This window comes from Acinonyx jubatus, chromosome D2 (assembly GCF_027475565.1).
Source record: "Acinonyx jubatus isolate Ajub_Pintada_27869175 chromosome D2, VMU_Ajub_asm_v1.0, whole genome shotgun sequence".
NCBI classification, from domain to species: domain Eukaryota; kingdom Metazoa; phylum Chordata; class Mammalia; order Carnivora; family Felidae; genus Acinonyx; species Acinonyx jubatus.
In genome coordinates this window covers 33,575,559-33,592,126 of record NC_069393.1, presented here as the reverse complement: position 1 = coordinate 33,592,126, position 16,568 = coordinate 33,575,559, and the positions used below count along the sequence as shown (strand labels likewise).

Genomic DNA, 16,568 nt, shown 5'->3' with positions numbered 1-16,568 from the left:
AAAAGATGCATTTCCAATACAATTTTTTCTTGTTTAATAATTACTCAACATTTTAATACATTTACGTTATTTTACTAACTATATGTTAATTACAATTTAATGAATAGATTTTTTTTAAGTTTTTTAATTTATTTTTTGAGAAGGAGTGTACACATGCACGTGAGCAGGAGAGGGGCACAGAGAGAAGGAGAGAGGGACTCCCAAGCAGGCTCCGCAATGTCAGCATGGGGACCAACACAGGGCTCCATCTCATAAATGGCAAGATCACAACCTGAGCAGAAATCAAGAGTAGGACGCTTAACCAATTCAATCACTCAGGAGCCCCCTAGGAGATATCTTTAAATTCAATTTATAGGCATATATTTGTGGCAGAGACCTGATAGGGTGATTAATATGCACAAAAGACTTTAATGTATAAAAATATATTACCTTCCTAATATATGCATATTACATAAAATATAATTCATGCACAAAAATACATTACATAAGGATAAAATCTGGCAGGAAAAAGTATAATTCAAATATAAATTTAAATAGAGAAAGGAATATAAAATTTTTCAATGTTAAGAAAAGAGTTTGGGGGCACCTGGGTGGCTCTGTCCATTAAGCGGCCAACTACAGCTCAGGTCATGATGTCACAGTTTGTGAGTTTGAGCCCCACATCAGGCTCTGTGCTGACAGCTCAGAGGAGCCTGCTTTGGATTCTGTGTCTCCCTCTTCCTCTGCCCCTCTCCCACTCACTCTCTGTCTCTTTCTGTCTCTCAAAAGCTGAATAAATGTTTAAAAAAAATAATAAAAGAGCTTGTTTGTGTCCTTTTATAAATGAATGATGGTAAAAAAAATATTTTAAATAAATGGATTATGGTAGGTATCAAAGCCGTATGGTATTTAGAGTCCACTAAGAGTGATTTATCAGTTTTATTTAGCATTATAAATCATAAATATTAACTTAGTGAGTAAAGAAACTTATTAATGTTTATTAAAACATTTTTATGAAAGTTAAAAAGTTTGAAACTAGTGGATTTGATGATATCTATGTCTCAACAAAGTGTTTTGTACATAGATAACAGCAAATCAATTAATGTTATTTTCCTTCTCCAGCTGGCTAGTGATAGAGAATAACAAATATTTTTTGCACTTAAGGACCTCACAATGCAGTAAATGAGTTAAGAATAAAAATAAATGTGGTGTGATAAGGTTATGATAAAGCTATGTACAGTGTTCAAACTAAACAGTAGAAAGTCTCCTTCCTAAAAGAGTCAAAAAAAGGGAGAGCTTTTATCTGTTTTCTCTTCCTTCCCCATTTCATCTCTCTTCTCTGTTCCTTTCCTATTAAAAAACAAAACAAAACAACAAAACTTTCTCTTCTAAAGTCTCAGGATAAGAATTTAAAGGAAATGGTGGAGGCCAGAAAAAAAAAAAAAAAATGGAGTCCAAATAGGCAAGAAGCAGGCAAGGAAGGATAGACCTGATTTTGATTATATCAGCAAACAGGAAATTTTACTCTCTCAATGGACTGAGTACATCTCCAGATCCTCAAGAATAAATGTACAAGATTCATTTTGAACTATTCTCCAAGCAAATTAGTTCTCTAATTCCAAACAAACTTCAAAGTAGTTACTCTTCCCAAATCATTTCTTTCTCTCATCTGATTTCCTTCTGCCCCAAACCAGGTAACTTTTATCATATCTCAAAAGCCTTAATTTTTCAGCTTCAGCATGGAGCCCAGCATGGGGCTCGATCTCATGACTGTGAGATCATGACCTAAGCCAAAATCAAAAGTCAGACGCTTAAACAAGAGAGCCACCCAGGCTAGGTTTTTTTTAATTCAATTTTCTCTTCCTTATCTCTTCCTTGACTCTTACACACTGCATTTTAGAGTTAGCCAAAATGCGAGATTTGAGGAAACAGTACCCAAGATTATCCTCATTTCTGGGGTTCCCAGGTGGTTCAGTCAGTTGAGCAATCAACTCTTGATTTTGGCTCAGGTCATGATCTCATAGTCATGAGATCAAGCCCTGTGGAGGTCTCCACACTGAGCATGGAGCCTGCATGTGATCTTCTCTGTCCCTCCCCTGCTTTCACTCTCACAAAATAATTAAATATTGAAAAAAAAAAAAAAAAAGGCTATCATCACTTCTGACACCAACTGCAAGTTCTAGAAGTTCCCAAAACCACCCTCTGGCTCAATAATTCACTAGAAGGATTCACAGTACTCCCTGAAAACTATTACACTCACAGTTATGGATTATAAGAAGAGGATACAGGTCAAAATCCAAGGGAAAAGACATATAGAGCAGTGTCTGGGAGGGTTCCAAATGGGAAGTCTGTGCTGACATCAGTATGTTAACCATATAGACCATTGTTGATATGTGAGTATAAGGTATGCAGTACTGCCAACAAGGGAAGCTCACCCAAGCTTCAATATCCATATTTTTTATTGGGGCTTCACTACATAGGCATGATTGATCAACTGACTGCCTCAATGGTTAACTCAGTCTTCAGGTCCACTGATATCATATGACCCAAAGTTTAACCCTAAATCACGTAACTGGTCACTCTGTGGGGTGTGGCCAGCCCTGTCCTAAACAAAATGACACTTCTATCAGGTATGATGTAGATTACCTCTCAGAAGCTGGGGCCAAAGGTCAGACATCTCTTTGGACAAGGCCAAATTCTTTACTACACATATGCCTATGTATGTGTTTATTTATTTACATATGTCCATAAATATACTGATGTGTATATTCATAAACTTCCATCTCTCTCTTATACTCACTTTACCCAATTTTAGTTAGGTTAATAAACTATATGAAAAGTCACTAGAATAACCTATTGTTATTAATTATCTACCCGCCCAAAAGAAAATTATTCTAATTTTATGTGGCACCTGGGTGGCTCAGTTGGTTAAGCAACCAACTTCGACTCAGGTCATGATCTCATGGTTCCTAAGTTCGAGCCCCACATCAGGCTCTGTGCTGACAGCTCAGAGCCTGGAGCCTGCTTCGGATTCTGTGTCTCTCTTTCTCTCTGCTCCTCCATCACTTGCACTCTGTCTCTGTCTCTCTCTCTCAAAAATAAACATTAAAAAAAATATATATACATATATAATTATGTTGAAAATTATTCTAATTTTTAAAATGGAACACTGATTTAATTTGCAAATTAGAAAAAAAGGCACTAATAGAGAAAGATTATTTGTTCCTCCACGCAATTTAAATATATGTCCAAAGCTCATAAACTACAACCAAACTCTATATAGATGGTTATTTTTAAGGAAACAAAAACTTTCCAAAACACCTTTAAAATGTACACAAAAAAATAGTACAAACCTATAATTGTAAAAATTATGTGTTAACTAACAAACGCCTCACATTCATTTTGAAAGTAGGCAAAGTATAAATTATAAATATAAAGGTAAATATACCATCAGGACCATAACCCCTACTAATGAAATGGAGCTAGTTCTCACTAAAATGTACATACCTCTACTTTCTACCATGTCTTTCCTAAAATGATACTAAGTACAGCCTATTTTTTAGTTGGATTTTGTTTCCAAAAGACATGATTAGATAGATGTTCTGTTTTTATATTCATTTCTTAAATTCAAACATAAACATGGTCCCTAGAAAGTCAGAGACAGCAAAATGGTATACTGGTAGTTCTCAACCTTTTTTCTGTCTGAAGTTGCCAGAGGATAAAGACAAGTGCCTACTCCTATCAGAAGATAAGGAAGGTGGAGACAGTACAGGAAAGCACAGACTTTATCCTGCCTCTAGCCTCTGCAGAAAACCTCTAAGTGAAAGAACATTAGATTGCAAGTCTAAGACCTGTGTTACTGTCCTGATTCAGCCATTAATTAGCTTTTGGAAGTAGACAAGCCATTTAATTTTCTAAGAAGGATAAAACTACCTATCTCATGTTGCTATGTGGATCAAATAAGATAATACATGAGAGGTGCCGACACATTTACATGCAATACTCACCTCTCTTCCCTTTCCTGTAATGCTTGCACCTCAATAAAATGACTAATTCATCTAGCTTAAATAGAGAAGGAAAGCAATTGAAACTGTTCACATTTTGAAACAATTGCATAACTACAAATTTCCATTAAGAAGACATCAGACAGTTGGGTACAAGGATGTCAATGCGAGCATTATTTAAGGAAAAGTGAAAGCAAACATTATCCAGAAAGTAGTAGATTTATAATGAGTAAGTTATAATACCACTGGGAAACCGGTCAGCATTAAGTTTAAAAAAAAAAAAAAAAAAAAAGGAAAAATGGCAATATACTCCCAAAAAGAATTGGAAACATAACACCAAAATGTTATATAGCATTACAGATTATTTTTATTCTCTTCTTTGTGCTTTTTCGAAATGTAAATAATTAGCATGTTTTACTTTTGAAACTAGAAAAATCACATTAAAAACAAATAGATATAATACTTTAGAATGGGGTTATAATATTCTTCTGGATGTAGTTTTCACTTAAATTTTTCAACCAATGAACATTTAAGCCTCCGAAGATTAGTTCAAACTTTTTTTGTGTAAAATTTTTAAAATAAATTTTTTAAAAATATTTGTATTGTATAAATATTGACAGCAACAGGTGACAAGTGGATAGGAAAAAAGAGAGAAGGAAGGAAAGGAGGAAGAGGGAAAAGAGAGAAAGAAGGGAGGAGGGCAAGAAGTAGGAGAGGACAAGGGGGAGTACTTTCCTTCAACCCTATCCAAGCTATTAAAGGAAGCACACAAGAATAAAATCCCATCATGGCATTTCCATCATGGGCAATGGGAAAATGGCACTGTTATTTAGGTTTATAATTAAATATCAGAACACATAAATAAAATGTATTAATACATGATAGATAACTATTAAGATATGCTAGATCAGCAGCAGTTGCAACTAACAGTAATGAAACACAGGTAGAGCCTTAAGATTGAAACAAACATTGTTTATTCAAATGTGCTTTCCCTGAAGATAAGCATAACATAAAATTTCAGACCTACAAAGGTCCTTAAAAATGCTGTCAAGTCCAGAGACAGTCCAGTCATAAATGAAATGGCCAACCCAGTATCACACAAATAGGTAACACCACGCTAAGACTTGCTTATACAGCAATATAACAATAAAATATTCCATAAATGCCTGCAACTAAGATTGCCTTCCAAGAATTAAGTAAAATTTGAAGAAATCTATAAATACTACCACATGGTCCAAAGAATCCTAATAGTAGTATGCAAAATTTTATAGAATTGGTAGAATCAATCAGATAGTATGGGTATGGTAAGATTTTAAACATGTTTAATTACCCCTAGCAATTAAAAAATAAACATATCAAAACATGTTGGAAAGGAAAAAGGGAGGCCAAAAGTGTTAATCACCACAGCAATGTTTTAAGAGGCTTACCAAGAAACAGATTAAAAAGTAAACCACTGGATTAGAACGAAAATAATAGCAAAAAGTTACAAGATTTATAAAAATAACATTTTAAATTCTCACTAGTAAACTAAATGAGGATTAAAACTCAATTACAGAAGGCTGAAGAAAAAGAAACTAGATTTACACTTAAATAGAACTACACTCTTTATACTATTAAATTTTCTTTGCTTAAGTTTTTATTTTTATTTATTTTTAATTTTGTTTAATGTTTGTTTAGTTTTGAAAGAGAGAAAGAGAGAGAGTGAGTACAGCAGCAAGGGGCAGAGAGAGAGGGAGACAGAATCTAAAGCAGCTTCCAGCACAGAGCCTAACACAGGACTCGAACTCACCAGCCATGAGATCACGACCTGAGCCAAAGTCAGACACTTAACTGACTGAGCCACCTAGGCACCCCTCTTATGTTTTTATTTTTAAAAATCACTGATAATTATTCAAAATGACTAGCCACGTATTTTCATTAAAGGAAATTTAAAATTTGACTTGGAAGATGTTACTGCTTGGCCACTGGGCCATATCAACAAAATTGGGCCACTTTACATCACACCTGTCATTTCTTTCTTACACTCTTCGATTTGACTTCTGTCCCTTATCATTCCACCGTGATTTACCTACCTGAGGTCACTGCTGACATCCTATTATCAAATCCACTAAATTCCTGTAGGTTTTATGTTACTAGGCATCTCTCTTACGTTTGATACTATTAACCACTCTGTCATACAAACTCAATGACTTCATGAGACCCTGTTTTAGTTCTGCTAAAAACTCACTATTTCTTCTTCAGCCCCTTCCATAATCAATTCTTCTTCATCTATCCATTTATTCAGTGTTCTATGTTCCAACCCGCTGCCTTCACTTTTACCCTTTCTCTGAAAGGCTTATCTATTGGTTGCTTTTATTTTTTATTTTTTATTTATACATATGTATGTACCTACATACATATATAATCTCTATGTCCAATGTGGGACTCAAACTCATGACCCCCAAATCAAGAGTCATACACTCTTCTGACTGAGCCAGCCAGGTGCCCCATTGGTTGCTTTATATACCACCTATTTAATAATTTTGGTGGTGATGATGGTGGTGATGATGATGATGATGATGATGCTGCTGCTAATAGTATAATAACAGCTAACCTTCATTGAATGGCATTATATCAAGGTAAAATTAAGTATAATGCTTATTTATTATACTTCCCTCCAGCCATAAATCCTCCACCCACCAGAAACATAAATCGAATCCACCTGAATTATCACATATGCATCTCATGCATGAACAAAACTGAACTCAATCTATCCACGCCCTCTAACATGTCATTCTCTCATACTCCCTAACTCAATCGTAAATACCACCAAAACCAAAAGTTGGAATGTCATCCCTGACTCCTTTGCCCCCTTCATTAATCAATCATTAAACTTACCTTTATAACAGTAAAATATTATTGAACTTTCTCCAAACTGCATGATCAGGTCACCATCCCTCAACACCACCATCCCTCAACAACATCCCTAATGCTGCTTTATCCCAAAATCTAAGAATCTGGAATTCTGAAAGAGAGAATCAGAAGAGCCAAGGACCATCTTTCTTTTAATGCAGGTAACAAGGTAACCAAGTTAAAGAAAATACACAAAATTCAGGAGCATTTCCAAATACCAGCAATAATCAAAAAAATGTTACTGAAAAAATATTCTACTCACAATAGCAATAACTTTACTTTTAAAATACCTAGGGAGTCACCCGGGTGGCTCAGTCGGTTAAGAGTCCGACTTCGGCTCAGGTCATGATCTCACAGTCCGTGAGTTCGAGCCCCACGTCAGGCTCTGTGCTGACAGCTCAGAGCCTGGAGCCTGTTTCAGATTGTGTCTCCCACCCGCTCAAAAATAAATAAATGTTAAAAAAAATTTTTTTTAATTAAAATAAAATACCCAGGATAAACCTCACCAAAAATGTACACCTAGAAGAAAACTGTACAATACTGCAGTAAGACCTAAGCTGCACTAATATTGTAACAACTCACCACATACCACTATTTGAATTTAATTAATTAGAGGTGCCTGGCTGACTATATCAGAAGAGAGTATGACTATTGATCTCGGGATCGTGGGCTCAACTCCCACGTTGGGTGTACAGATTACTAAAAACAACAAATAAATTTTTAAAAACTTAATTAAAATCAAATAAAATTTTAAAATTCAATTCATCAGTTGCACTAACCACACTTCAAATGTTCAAAACTAAATGTGACTAATGGTTACCATATTGAACAGTACAGACATACAACATTTCCATCATCACAGAAAATTCTAATGGACAGTATTGCTGTAGAGATAATAATTTGCCCCAGATTTTTCTTTTAATCACTTCTGCATGGTTTGCATTTTTTCCCCAAACACAATTATTTTTATAATTTTTGAACCTAACAAACTTAGCAATGATCACTACCATAAGATGTGGAAGTCTAAAACAAAACAGGGGCGCCTGGGTAGCTCAGTTGGTTAAGCAAACGACTTCAATTCAGGTCATGATCTCACAGTCTGTGAGTTCAAGCTCCGCGTCAGGCTCTGTGCTGACAGATCAGAGCCTGGAGCCTGCTTCAGATTCTGTGTCTCCCTCTCTCTCCTGCTCATGTTCTGTGTCCTCTCTCTGTCTCAAAAATAAATAAAAACTTTTTTAACAAAACAAAACAAAAAAAAACCTAACCATTTTGTAATCCTGTATTTAATGTACTTAGAGACTACATGTTACTAAAATATACAAAATAGCTAGAGGAAAAAATAGAAATATATATGCATAAATAGAAAAATTTATATGGTAAAGATCTCATTTTTCCAAATTAATCTAAAAATGCAATGCAATCCTAAACAAAAACCCCAAAAAGAATTTTTTAAGTACTTGACAAACTCATTCTAAAATTTATGCACAAAAGGAAAGAGCCAAGAATAATTAAGAAAATTCTTGAATAAGAACAAAGTGTAGGGACTTGTCCTATCAAACATCAAGATTTATTATAAAGTTTTGTAACAAAATAAAAATAAAGCTGCATTAGTTCAAGGACAAACAGACAAGCAGAAAAGGATGGAATACCTAGAAATCAAGCTATACACAAATAAAAATTGGCATTGCAGATCAATGGGTAAAGATTGGGACTATCACAATACAGTGATAGAATACTTGATTTCACATGAGGAAAAAAAAAAATTAACTGGATCCCCACTTCACATCATATACAGCAATCTATTCAAGTCAACTGAAGACCTAAATATACAAACCATAATGTTAAAACATGGAGAAAAAAATATTGAAAAATAGCTTTATAAAGAATTAACTATAGGGGCACCTGGGTGGTTCAGTCAGTTAAGAGTGCAATTTCAGCTGGAGCCTGCTTCAGATTCTGTGTTTCCCTCTCTCTCTCTCTCTCTCTCAAAAATAACATTTTTAAAATTTTTTTTAAAAATTAATAATGAAACAAAACAATTATAGCCTTTTAACCTTATATATGGAGTATCACTTGATACTCCAAATATTGTTTTACTTCAAACTAATATATATTTATTTACAGAAATAATTCATCCTGATTTATACAAATAATCCAGCTGTAAATTTTTGGTATTGAATAATCAGCACTGAAATTTACAACCAACTATTATTACTTTGAGTATTTTTGGAGTAAACATTAAGTAATGTCTTTCATGCATGCTTACGTTAATCAAGACTTACCTAAGGTTTGTATGATTACATTATTAAAGATTTGGATTCATAAGAAAAATATATTTCCTCAACTACTCTAGCTTCCTTTCTTAAAACTATTTTCATTTCTAATGAGGATTTTTACTTCCCGATTACCATGACATTAATTCTCTTCATACCTTTACTTCTATAGTATTTACCTAGTGTCAGGAAAAATCAAAACAAAGCTGTCTTATATATTCCTCCACTTTCTTTTGTATAAACCTCTTCTTTACTCTCCATAATTAGATCAACACTCATCTGGCAGTTATTATACATTCCACATTTTATCTCTCCTCATACCCACTGTAACTCTTCAATATGCTAGAAAAGATTATTTTCAACAGCCTACTTTGTTTCAAGTTTTCCTACGTATTTTCAGTTACTATATTTTGACAAACTGGACACATCAAAATTGACTAACTTAATTCTTTCAATTAGATAAAGATCCTACATTTTTCTTACTCCAGGAAAAAACTGGCTTTCACAATCTTTAAACAAACTAGTATATTCTAGAAGAAGTTTAATTTTTAAATATCAAATAATTATCTAATTGATACTTCTGAATAGTGGCAATGCTTGTTCTATCCTGGAAACTCTCAATACAAGAAGTGTATTGTTTGAAAACTTAGTCAAGAAGAACTGTTGAGATGATGACCTGAGCCAAAGTTGGATGCTCAACCAACTGAGCTACCCAGGCACCCCCCAGATACCTTTTTTTAAGTTTATTTATTTATTTTGAGAGAAAGAGAGCACAAGGGAAGAGCAGAGAGAGACAGAGAATTCCAAGCAGGCTCCACACTGTCAGCGCAGAGACCTACTTGGGGATCAAACTCCCAAACCATGAGATCATGACCTGAGCCGAAATCAAAAGCAGGACACTTAACTGACTAAGCCACTCAGGTGCCCCAAGGCCAGATATTTTTTTAAAAAATCAGAATCAGAAAACAAATTCTATCCAAAAAATTTTGATAGTTAACTCGTTTTCACAGTATAAGAGACTAATAAATACATATTTATTCATTTGCTTAGTACCCAACTATTCCCAGAAAATTTATTTTTACACAGTTCAAATATAAAAAACACTTAACTAAATATGGTCTGAAATGTAAATTAAACACAGTCTAGTGAAATAATAAGGAATACTTTCAAAGTGTATTTTGGAAAAAAATGTTCTGGAACATAAGAATAGGAAAGTCTCTACATTTATGATTAGGATCCAAAACCTTGCTTTTTATCTCCAAGTACTGACGTCAAAAATCAAGTTTAAAAATTAAAACTCAAAACAAAAATACTAAGTTTCAGCTTATTTAGGATGAGCTGCTAATGAAAGAAGCGACTTGAGCTCTCTGTAGTATCAGCACACAGCTGTCATATCACAACCATTCTGATCACATCTGCATGAACTTTTAAAAACAAATATCCTGGGGCGCCTGGGTGGCTCAGTCAGTTAAGTGTCCAACTTGGGCTCAGGTCATGATCTCACGGTTTGTGAGTTCAAGCCCTGCGTCAGGCTCTGTGCTGACAGCTCAGAGCCTGGAGGGTGCTTCGGATTCTGTGTCTCCCTCTCTCCCTGCCCCTCCCCTGCTCATGTTTGGTCTCTCTGTCTCTCAAAAATACATAAACATTAAAAAAAATTTTTTTAATAAATAAATAAATGCAGGGTGGCCTGGCTGGCTCAGTCAGTGGAGCATGTGATCTCGGGGTAGTGAGTTCTAATCATATGTTGGGTGTAGAGATTACCTAAAAAATAAAAAAATCTTAGCCTAGTCAGTTGAGCATGTGACTCTTGATTTCAGCTCAGGTCATGATCTCACAACCAAAGTGGGACTCTTAACCGAATGAGCTACCCAGGCCCCCCCTAAACAGACAAAACAATCTTAAAAGACAACAACAAAGTTAGAGGGCTCACACTCTGTCACATTACTTCAAAACTTACTTCTGCAATAATCAGCTGCAATATCAAAACAAAACAGTGTGGTAGTGGCAAAAGGAAAGACATAAAGATCAATGGGAAAGAATTGAGAATCCAGAAATTAACCCACAAGTCTCTAGGCAAGACATCAGTCTATATAGAGACATAAATATGAGTTTGGGCCCTACATCAGTCTCTCTGTTGTCAGCGCAGAGCCCACTTTGTATCTTCTATCTCCCTCTCTCTCTGCCATTCCCCTGCTTGCATGTGTTCTCTCTCTCTCTCAAAAATAAACATTTAAAAATAAATAAATAAATTTGAATGAGAGAGAGAAAGAGAGAGAGAGAGAGAGAGAGAGCAAGCAGGGGAAAGAGAATTTTAAGCAGGCTCCATGCTCAGCACAGAGTCCTTCACAGGGCTGGATCCCATGACCCTGGGATCATGATCTGAGCCATTTCTTATTATATTACAATAGGCCAAATTTACACATTTATAAATTCTTGCCTGATCCTTTGACATACAAGTTTACCTAAAAGAGTTATAGGGGTAGTTTCCAGGACATTAAAAAATACAATTTGTTAACAATGGTTGTCCCCCAACCAAGTCAGTTGTATTTTTATGTACTAGCAATGAGTAATCCAAAAGTAAAATTAAGTTTGGGTTTGAAGATGGTATTGAGGAGAATAAATACCGTGACTTCCAGTGCTTTGCTAAAACTTCAGATGCAAGGCCTTCTGGCTAAGCATCTGTAATTTCGTATTGTTGCAACATTCATTATAACCCTGGGGGTTCCAGCTTCCTAAAAGTTTGCTGTGGACAAACCAGAAAGAAGGTTTATGTAGATTTCTACAGAAATTATGATTCCCGGAAAAGATTTTGAGGAAATGATGAAGGCTGGTATCTTTCAGAGAGCAAAGTGACTTTCTTTCGGTTGGTTCTACGGAAGTTGGTCACTGACCTGTATCCCTGAACTATGAAACATGAATATTGGACTATGGAATAGTTTCTCTTGATAAATAAACAACTAACAAGTACTGTGGAAAAAAACATACAAAGAAAAATAAACTTAATAAAACAATTCTATTTACAGTAACATCAAAAATAATGAAATACTTAGGATTAAACTTAACCAAGAAAATGTAAGACTTACACACTGAAAACTACTAAACACTTTTGAAACAACTTAAAGACAACCTAAATAAATGGAAAGACATCCCCTGTTCATGAACTGAAAGACTTAGTATTGTTAAAATGTCAGTACTTACAAAACTGATCTACAAATTCAGTACAGTCCCATACAAAATGCCAAGTGCCGTTTTTGCAGAAATAGATAAGCTGATTCTAAAATTCATATGGAATTTCAAAAGATTCCAAATGGACATCTTTTTTTTTTAATGTTTATTTTTGAGAGAAAGAGACAGAGTACGAGCAGAGAGGGGCAAAGAGAGAGGAGACACAGAATCTGAAGCAGGCTTCAGGCTCTGAGCTGTCAGCAAAGAGCCGGATGAGGGGCTCGAAATCACAAAGCACAAGATCATAACCTAAGCCAAAGTGGGACACTTAACCGAGTAAGCTACCCAGGCACCCCCTAAATAGACAAAACAAGCTTAAATTAAAAAACAACAAAGTTGGAGGACTCACACTTCCTCACATTACTTCAAAACTTACTACTGAAATAATCAGCTGCAATAATGAAAACAGTGTGGTAATGGCAAAAGGACAGACATAAAGATCAGTGGAAAGAATTGAGAATCCAGAAATTAAACCTCAAGTCTATAAGCAATTGATTTTCATAAGAAGTACCAAGAGCATTCAATGGGAAAAAGAATAGTCTTTTCAACAAATGATGCTGAAATAACCAGATTTCCACATGCAAAAGAATGAACTAAACCCTTAACACACAACTAATAAAACAATTAACTAAAAACAAATCAAACACCTAAATTTAAGTGCTAAAACAAATTTTAAATGAACACATACACATTGTGATTCTGGATTTAGCAATGAATTCTCATTATGACAGCAAGAGCACAAGCAACAAATGAAAAAATAGATAAACTGAACTTCATCAAAATTAAATATCTTTGTGCATCAAAGGAAACTATAAAGAAAGCAAAAATAACCCAAAGAAAGGGAGAAAATATTTACAAATCATTTATCTGATAAGGGGGTCTATTATCCAGAATATATAAAGAGCACTTACAATTCAACAACAAAAGACAAACAACTAAATTCAGAAATGGGTGAAGGACTTTAATATACATGAATAGCACATGAAAAAGATGTTTAACATCTTTAGTCATTAGAAAAATGCAAATCAAAACCCACAATGAAATATCACTTTACACCCACTAAGATGGCTATAATTTAAACAAAGGAAGGGGCGCCTGGCTGGCTCAGTCAGTGGAACATGTGACTCTTAATCTCGGTATTATGAGTTCAAGCCCCATGTTGGGTGCAGAGATTACTTAAAAAATAAAATATTTAAAAATAATAAAATGGGGTGCCTGGGTGGCTCAGTTGGTTGAGCATCTGACTCTTGACTTTGGCTCAGGTAATGATGCAAGGGTCGTGGGACTGAGTAATGCATCCAGCTCTGTGCTGAGCATGGAGCCTGCTTAAGATTCTTTCTTTCTTCCTTTCTTTCTTTCTCTCTCTCTCTCTCTCTCCCCCCACCCCCGCCCTCTGCCACTCTCCCCTGCTTATGCTGTCTCTCTCTCTCAAAAATAAAAAAAATTATAAATATTAATTAATTAATTAATAAGGGAAAAGAACAAGTTTTGGCAAGAAAATGGAATCCTCATACATTATTGGTAGGAATATCAAAGGGTGCAACCATGTAGAAAAGTTAGGTAGTTCCTCAAAAAGTTAAACACAGAATTACCATGACTCAGTAATCCCACTCCAATAGATACCAGTACCATAGATTAATGAAAATACATGTCCACACAAAAACTCGTACACAAATGTTCATAGCAGCTTGATTCACAACAGCCAAAAAAGGAAACAGCCTAAGCGCTCATCAACCAATACAGTGTGTTGTGTGTGTGTGTGTGTGTGTGCGTGTGTACACAATGGAATATTATTTTGCCACAAAAAGGAATGAGTTACTAATACATGCTACAACTTGGATGAACCTTGAAAAACATCATGCTAAGTGAAATAAGACAGACACAAAAGGCCACAAACTGTTTCCATTTATATGAAATACAATGGCCAAAATAAGCAAATCCATAGAAACAGAAAGCAGAATGGTAGGTCCCAAGAGATCAGAGCATGGAGCAGAGGTGGGGAAAGGGCAGGCAGGGATAGTGAAATGATTACCCATTTCAGGTACAGTTTTGTTTTTGGGGTGATGAAAATGTTCTGGAATTAGATAGCAGTGATGATTGTACAACCCTAAAAATGTATTGGCAGTCATTGAATTACACACTTTACAAGTATTAAAATTATAAATTTTAAGTGAACTTTACCTCAATTAAAAAAAAAAGTGGTTGCCCTTGGGCACAGACAGAACTTGCTTCCTCATTATAAATCCCTTTTTTACTACTTAATTTTTTCTTTGTACCAAATGGTGTCAAACAGCCAGAAAAATAAACACAAACTGATTTCTCAGCTAAATTTAAAACATCAGAAGTTACTATTAAGGGAGAATTAATATAGAATGATCACCTCTGAATTATGTCCTGCATATTCTTCTTGTCCTCTCTAATCCTATTTCTTTTCCCATTTATGTTATAGCACCATGACAGATGTAGTTCACTGATAACAATTTAAAAATTTGGGAACTAAATCATTAGGTAAATCATATATACTTCTTCCTTGCAGAGAATACAAAATAAATTTCAGGGACACCTGGGTTGCCCAATCAAGTTAAGTATGTGACTTCGGCTCAGGTCATGATCTCACAGTTCGTGAGTTCAAGACAGACATCAGGCTCTCTGCTGTCAGCACAGAGCCCGCTTTGGATCCTCTAGCCACCCCCTCTCTCTCTGCCCCGCACCCATGCACATGCATGCAGTTTTTCTCTCTCTCTCTCTCAAAAATAAACTTGAATTAGTTAATTAATTTCAAGTGAAACTAGCAACAGGATTGAACAAATGTACCTAAAGTTTTCCCAGAGAAAACTGTGGTCAATTCATAAATAATTATAGTGCAACTTGCTATTAATGACATTAAATTTCCTGAGTTTTCCTCCAATTGAAAGTATTAGAGTCCAAAGTCTTCAACAGTTTTTCTTTTGATATAAGTTTCACATAGTACATACGAAGAATTTAATACTCACTTATCAAGGAAATCCTTATCCACTACAGCAGTGATGTCAAGAAGAGGATTTCCCATCCCAAAGAGAATATTTTCACTAAAAAAAAAACACACAAAAATGCAAGCACAAGTTAGAAATACTTCTAAAAGTAAGCTGATGTATAAAATGCACACAAATATAAAAATATGTATCTTCACTTTACCTCAAAAATAAACCTAACATGCTAGTTTATTAAACCTTTGATTTGCTTTTTACATTTCAGACAACATTTTAGAGGTAGCATAAGCTATTTAGAAAGGAGGATGACTTTCAAATTGGATCAAAGAGAAGAAACCAGATCATGTGACCTTTTTTCATAATATTCAACAGCTAATGACCAAAGCTAATTAGACTTTTTTTTTTAAGTTCTATCATAACAAAAGTTCTATACCCAACAAACATGACAGATAATTAACTTTATCTAGCTAGTAAGATACCCAACTACCAAAAGTGATTAGGGAGGTTGCAGCAAGTCCTCCAGGAGTCCAGCCAAAAGCCCCACCTTGGACAAACTGAATGTGGTGAGACCCGCACAATGAGTATCACAGATAGTGAAATTTTCAATTACGTTTAACAGACTTCAAAGAAGTCTATGTTCCACAATGATCCCAGTGTAGCTCAAAACCAAGAGAAGGCTACAACTCCACCACAAGAGATGCCTTAAACAAAAGCCCAACTAACAGCAAGAAATGGACCAGTGGCCATGGTTGGGTCAGCCTCAGTGGGAAGCATTCTTCTAGGTTTTTCAATGAAATTTGCCTCTGTGTAATCTCCCGTTGGTCTCCAGTTTGCTGAAGACCTCTTCCAGTTGCCTCCAAACCAGTTTCTATCTTCATCACATGGAGACTATCAGTAATATCAATACTACTGGTACCCCAGAGTTTCTTTAAGAGAATAAAATATAACCTACACTTATAATCTACAATGATTTAGAAGATGAATTGCAGTATCATATTAAAACCACAGTCTGGGCAACTATGACTGAATACATAATAAAGAGGTATTTGTCCCGTTGTTCTTTTTTCTCTCCCCTTTCTCTTTTTATTTTATAAATTTAATTTTTTTTTCAACGTTTATTTATTTTTGGGACAGAGAGAGACAGAGCATGAACGGGGGAGGGGCAGAGAGAGGGAGACACAGAATCGGAAACAGGCTCCAGGCTCCGAGCCATCAGCCCAGAGCCT

The 16,568-nt window shown here is 35.2% G+C and overlaps 1 protein-coding gene across 7 annotated transcripts in view; it reads right to left on the bottom strand.

Moving 5' to 3' along the window:
- ADK (adenosine kinase) overlaps positions 1-16,568 on the bottom strand; it is a 528,728-nt gene that overhangs the window by 457,091 nt on the left and 55,069 nt on the right. For 4 of the 7 annotated variants that reach the window (XM_053207898.1, XM_015067729.3, XM_053207897.1 and 1 more), the window contains one exon: positions 15,367-15,441. The exons of the other annotated variants lie outside the window; for them this stretch is intronic. In XM_053207898.1, the coding sequence (XP_053063873.1) occupies positions 15,367-15,441 (75 nt within the window). The remainder of the gene's footprint in view (positions 1-15,366; positions 15,442-16,568) is intronic. 7 annotated transcript variants of the gene reach the window in all.